This window comes from Ursus arctos, unplaced genomic scaffold (genome assembly GCF_023065955.2).
Source record: "Ursus arctos isolate Adak ecotype North America unplaced genomic scaffold, UrsArc2.0 scaffold_48, whole genome shotgun sequence".
Taxonomy (NCBI): domain Eukaryota; kingdom Metazoa; phylum Chordata; class Mammalia; order Carnivora; family Ursidae; genus Ursus; species Ursus arctos.
Window position 1 is genome coordinate 616,126 of NW_026623065.1, and position 6,000 is coordinate 622,125.

The following is a 6,000-nucleotide window of genomic DNA, read 5'->3' on the forward strand; positions in this document are numbered from 1 at the left end:
AGATCAAGGTGGCCTATGTGCATGGGGCCATGGTTCTGAAGTGGCATGCCTGGGACCTGACAAACCATGTCCCCCTTCTCCTGATGCAGCGGGAACTTCTGGCGCTCACTGAGGCAGAGGTGGAGGGTAAGGGGGATGGCAAGCTGGGAAGGCTAACTGGGATGGGGTTCATGGGCTGGGTATTCCTTTCAAGGCCATGGGGTCTGTCCTGGTTTTGCAAAGGCATCCGGAAAGTCAGTGATGTGGATGAACCTTTCTCTGTCTCCTGCCCCAGTGCCAGCTCCAGGGCTCCTTCCAGCGGCAGAGCCAGGAACAGGGCCTCCTATAGAGCTAGAGGCGACCCCAGCTCTGTGTCAACTGTCACCTGCGGTGTCAGAGCCAGCCTCCCCTCCGTCAGCTGTTCCAGAACTGCAACCCGTGCTCCCATCTTCTGCATGTGTGCCGGGTGCTGAGCGGCAGTCAGCTGGACCACCCTTTTTGCTGGAAAGTTTCACTCAGGCAACAGCCACAGAGCCCACCGCGGCCCCAGAGGCTTCCTGCCACCGCTGTGTCACCCCAAAGAACCAGCTGGGTGAGGAGAAGCCCGACCTCCTGGACTTCCCTCCCAGGCTGGTGGCAGAGCAGCTCACGTATATGGATGCGGTGAGCAGCTGGGCTCTCAGGGTGGGCCAGGGGCAGGCCTTCCTTCTGCTCTCACCTGCCCCACACCTGCCTTTCCCTGATGTGGACTCCTATGGTCTGGGACCAAATCTCAGCTCCACCACTTCCCAACCCTGTCAACCCATCAAGGCTCTTAGCCCCAAGCTTTCCCTATCCAGCTGCGGACTGTAGCGAGAGACCATGATAAGCACTGATACGGAGGTACTAGGGAGAAGAAATGAGCCAGAATGGAGAGACCAATGGGCAGGCCCTGGTCCCGTGGGTGGAGGAGGGCAGCTCCCTGTGTTCAGTCAAGTCCATGGGTCACCCACTCATGTGCCTTGGAGGATGAGTACCCTCAGCATTGATTAGGCATCTGATGTGTCCATGAGGACAGGGCAGACGGAAGAACGTGTGGTTGCAGCTCCCGTGTGAGAATGTGCATCTGAAAGGGGGGGAAGGACCAGGGGGATGACCAGTTGGAGGGGAGGGGAAGAAGCCCCCTTGGGTTGGACCACCTTGCAGTGCCACCTGGAGCTGGGAGTTCCTGAGCATGATCAGGGTGCCAATGCCCTCCTTCCTTCCCTTGCTCTGTTTGCTCCTGGGTCATTGTGTACTGGGTTCCCTCAGGGAAAACAATGGAATGAAATCCACGGTCTCGAACCAGGCTCAGGCCAGATTCTCAGCTCCCTGAGGTCCAGCTCTGACCTGTGACCCCCACGTAGGACATGAGTCTTGCATGGGAAATGGCTGGGTGAACCAAGGTCCGCCTGTTCTCTAGGAGCTGTTCAAGAAGCTGCTGCCCCATCAGTGCCTGGGCTCCGTCTGGTCCAAGCGCAACAAGCCTGGCAATGAGCACCTGGCACCCACAGTCCGGGCCACTGTCGCCCAGTTCAACGGTGTGGCCAAGTGTGTCATCACCACCTGCCTTGGCAACCCAAGCATGACAGCCCGGGACAGGGCCATGGTGGTGGAGCACTGGATCAAGGTGGCCAAGGTATGCAACGGGAAGCCCAGCCGAGGTGCTCTCCTGAGTCTCGGGCACTGCTCTTCCCTTGATCAGGTCTCAGGGTGGAAGGCCCTGGTCTTTGCCCTAGGGACTGTGCAGTCCCTAGGCTCTTTGGTCCAGGGGCATGCTGACCTCGCCTTGCATGGCCCCATGCTGGGATGCTCCGTTTCTGCCTGGCTCCTTCCTTGGAGTGAGGTAAAATCTTCCTCCTCCTCTGGGCCTCACGTGTGCCCTTCGGCAGGTCCCTGGACAGCGACTTCCTCCAGCAGGAGCACTTTCCCCTGAGGGGGACTGAAGCTTGAGAGCCAATAAGGTGCTGGCTCCCCAAGTGACAGCCCATTCTCTTCTCTCCCCAGGCCTGTCAAACCCTGAGGAACTACTCGTCCTTACATGCCATCCTCTCGGCTCTGCAGAGTGTCTCCATTCACCGCCTCGAGAACACGTGGGGGAAGGTTTCCAGGTGAGTAGGCCTCTCTCCATGGAGGGACCAGGATGGACGAGGGAGCTCCCAGAGGCTTGTCCTCTTCACCGTCAGGCAGCTTGGACCTTCTGGGAGGCGGCAAACCCCGACCACAGGACCTGGGCTGGTGGGTGGGTCTCTCAGCCTCCCTGGTGAGGAGGCCACCATGCCTCCCACTTTAGAAATCAGTTTTGCCAAATGTCCCACACGGGGCTGAGCTGCATTAAATCTCTTCACGTGTTTCCTTGACAGCCACTAAGCTCTCTGCCCATTTGAACCCCAAATTGACCCAAACAGCGTTTCTCAATGAATATGGGAAGGGAGGCCCAGGACGAGCCACATGAGAGCTCCCTCCCATGTCCCACAAAGACCTTAGTGCTCAGAGGATCCCAGAAGAAACCCTCAACCAGGCAGGTTGACACTCTGGGGTTCTCAAAGAAAAGGCACTCGCACTCAACCCTGCCACATTATTCGTCCATTGATCCTGCCTCCCTTGCCTCTCTTCAGGAAGCCATTGAGGATCTTTCAAAAGCTGTGCAGCAAGGACACCGCACAGGGCAGGAACCTGCTCATCAAGGTAGCCTGGAAGGTGTAGGTCTGGAAAGAGAGGAGGGGTGGGAGGGAACAGGGTCCTGAGTGGATGTAGTCGGGAATGGTCTGAAGCATTCCTTGGGGAGGGGAAGCCTTTGTCATGAATGTGGCGACAGCCTAGGTGAGGATGCCGTTGGTGGCGAGGGGGCAAGCAGGTGGTGTCCAAGCAGACTCCCTAGCCTACACACCCTCTCACTCTCTGTCGACAGCTGGTCCAGGTGGGGGCCTCTACAAACCTGGAGAGCCCAGAGGACAGACCTGTGCTCAGTGATGGGGTTGGGCTGGGTTGAGGGCCACAACAATGATTAGAGTAATAGGACCCTGAGTCCTCAGGAGACCATGGGAGATAGGTGGAGTTGTCACGTTTCCCGATGAGAAAACAGGCTCGGGGAGGCCAGGCTGCAAGGTCAAGTTCACACATGGAGTGAATGTTGGAATGAGATTGTTCTGGAATCACTCACGGCCTGCTTCTGGATAATGGGGCCTCAGGATCAGTATGAGTTAGGTCAGATGTCTAGGTTCTGACGTCCAAGATGGTGGGGGCAAGTGGCCTGAGGGTATGATGGTCTCAAGGAACTTGTCCTTGGTCCTGCAGGAACGACCGTCCAATAGATTTGCCACCCTGGTGATGGCCCTCCGGGGAGCCCAGAAGAGGATGCAGAAGAAGGTGAATGTGCCTGAGGCCCAGGGCCTCCAAAGTCAGAGGAGGAGGAGGGCTCCTCCCTGAGGGCTGGAAGCCTCCCAAAAAGGAAAGATCAGGAAGGGGGGGGCATCCTTCCCACTCCAGCTGCGGCTCCTGGGGCCACAGCTTTTACAATTCTTATTTCAAAAGAACCAGGAGGAGGGTCCAGAAAGGTCCATAGAGAATGGGTTTTGCGGGTGGAGAGGGACTGGCCTAGTGCTCCATTCCCTGGCATTTTTGAAAAGCAGGCCCTGAAGGTGATGAGGAGTCTGATGTTCTGGGGGGGAAGGGAAAGGGAACCCGTGGGGGGAGGCTGCTAAGGGTCCTAGGCTGCTCCACGTGAGCCCATGGGGTGGGCTAGGAGGCTGGAGCGTTTTCAGTGGAGGGTCCCTGTGGACACCAGAGAGCAGGGACTCATCCCAACCCTCCCCCTCATGACACAGGGTGTCGTGCCTTTCCTTGGCACTTTCCTCACCGAGCTGGTGATGTTAGATACCGCCATGGAGGACTATCTGGAGGTGGGTGAGCCTGAGGATTGTGGGGGAGGGACCAGAATCCGGAGGTTTGGGAGCAGAACGCCCCTGTACTGAGCCCTGAGCTCTCAGGACTCGGCAAACCTCCCCTCATGACAGCCTCACGGCTACCCTGTGAGCCTGGGGGCTGTTGCCCATCTCAGGGATGAGCGAGGTGAGGCTGCAGTTAGGCCACGGCTCCCGGTGCCGAAGACTGGTGAAGCAGCAGAGCTTCCTGAAGGCAAAGCTGCATGAGGTCTGTCTGAGTGGACCTCAGCCTCCCCCGGTGAGTTTGCCCGTGGGGGGAGAATGAAGTCAGGACCCTCCACGTCAGCAAGCACCTCAGTAGCCGCAACAGCCCCTTCCTGCCTGAGGCTTCGGCCTCCCCTACTGTCTTCCGAGAGGGTGGTGCTGCAGGGTCCCGACCTGTAGCCAGTCCATCTGCCCCATGTCCTCCTTTCTCTGGACCCCAGAGCCTGGCCTAGATCCCAGGCCCACTATCTGTGTATGCACGGCCCCCTCATGGGTCCTGGCCATGGTGCAGCATGAGAAGGGATGGGAATCAAGTGCTCCTAAGAACCAGGGGCCTCATTCTGATGGACTTTGTCTGCTTTCCAGGGGAATGAGATCAACCACCAGAAAAGAAATAAGGTGAGCATATGTGGCGCTTCCCGCAGGGAAGGGTAGGGAGTGGGCCTCAGAGATGTCCCTGGGAAGAACATTGCTTGGCTCCATCCCCTCCACCTCACATTTCCTGGGATCCCTTGAGAAGAAAGCAGTGCAAGTCCCATCCCGTTAGGAGATGGGGACAGAGCATGGCATCCAGGAGAACTTCCCGGAGGAGGGGCTACTGATATTCACCTCTGAGAACAGGTGGAGACCAGATGAATCTCTAGGCAGGAGGGTGGCCATGTGTGCCAGGACCTGGGATAGGTCCCCGGTCCCGCTCCTCAACCGTCACCAGGTCCTGCAGCTCCCCCCCCACCCCAGGCTCCCTATGCATCCTGTGCTTCTCTGTCTGCTCAGGAATACCAAGTCATGACGGACATCATGCTGCTCCAGGTGGCTGCCGAGAATTACACCCTAGAGCCCGAGGATCCTTTTTGGGCCTGGTTCCAGGCTATGGAGCCGCTCAGCGAGGCTGAGAGGTGAGGCCCATCAGGAGCTGGGTCGGTGAGGTTCGGGGTGGACTCTTTCTGCTGGCCACTCCTGGGATCCTCCTTCCCTGGGCAGCCTCAGGCCTTGTTGCCGGGGCGCCAGACTCCAGCTGTGGGCAAACACTGGCAGGGACTCTTGAATGGAAGCTCCTGGGCAACTCACAGGTGTCCCTCTGTCCTTAGCTACACCCTGTCCTGCCAGCTGGAGCCCCGGTCCTAGCTGGTCAGCAGCACTCAAGAAGGAGAAGAACTGGCCGCAGTCAACCTCAGGGCTGAGCAAGTGTCCAGTGGCCCTGCAGGGATTCCTCAGCAGCTGCATCCTTGCGCCCATTTTCTCCACACCCCTTCCCCCCATCTATTTCCTTATGTAGGGGGCACCATTTAGTTGTTTTAAATAGTACCGTGATAGATTTGCATGTTAGGAGATTAAAGCCCTTGTTTTGTTTTAGAGCCCATGTGTGTGGTTTGGGTCTTTTACTTCCTGCAGTAATGGAAAACTTGCACAGACTCTCGTATTCGTTCCTGACCTAGGAAATCTTCCAGAGTCATCAGCTACTGTATGTGGGAGGAAGGAGAAGTGGCAACCCTTCTCCCTAGCCACTGGAGGGCACCCCAAAATCCCCCTTACTCAGAGCACGGGTCCATTTCAGTCAATGAATTTGGGCAAACAGCAGAGACAGCCCCTCAGAACTCCTGAGATTTAGAGGTTGCAGGGACTTTCCCAGGAATAGCAACAACCACTGAAAGTGGGAGTCTTTAAGACTTGTACGCCCCAGAACTCCTTCCTGCCCCAGGACTGGGGTTGCCTTTCTCCACTCTAAGGCCAGGAAGACTGTGTCCTGCTTCTTCCATTGAGATGCTTTTTTAGTTTTGTGTTTGGTTTTGGAACTTGTCGTATTGTAGTTCAATCTCTGGAACTGCATCAGCACCTAGTGGGGAAAAACACGGAA

General features: G+C 57.2%; 1 protein-coding gene across 1 annotated transcript; it reads left to right on the forward strand.

Annotated features, from left to right (window-relative positions):
- The first annotated feature begins 3,773 nt into the window (after positions 1–3,773).
- LOC130542715 (ral guanine nucleotide dissociation stimulator-like) lies at positions 3,774–5,250 on the forward strand. Its single transcript, XM_057306938.1, has 3 exons — positions 3,774–4,179; positions 4,512–4,544; positions 4,920–5,250. The coding sequence occupies exons 1-3, from the start codon at positions 4,060–4,062 to the stop codon at positions 5,043–5,045; spliced, it is 279 nt and encodes a 92-aa protein (XP_057162921.1). The 5' UTR covers positions 3,774–4,059; the 3' UTR covers positions 5,046–5,250.
- The last annotated feature ends 750 nt before the right edge of the window (positions 5,251–6,000 follow it).

What these genes read in the sequence shown, in the direction of transcription:
- LOC130542715 (XM_057306938.1), top strand. Translation starts at nt 4,060, where the DNA reads ATGAGCGAGGTGAGGCTGCAGTTAGGCCACGGCTCCCGGTGCCGAAGA. An exon ending in GTGGACCTCAGCCTCCCCCG is followed by an intron (nt 4,180 to 4,511) that starts GTGAGTTTGCCC and finishes TCTGCTTTCCAG; the next exon opens with GGGAATGAGATCAACCACCA. An exon ending in ACCACCAGAAAAGAAATAAG is followed by an intron (nt 4,545 to 4,919) that starts GTGAGCATATGT and finishes CTGTCTGCTCAG; the next exon opens with GAATACCAAGTCATGACGGA.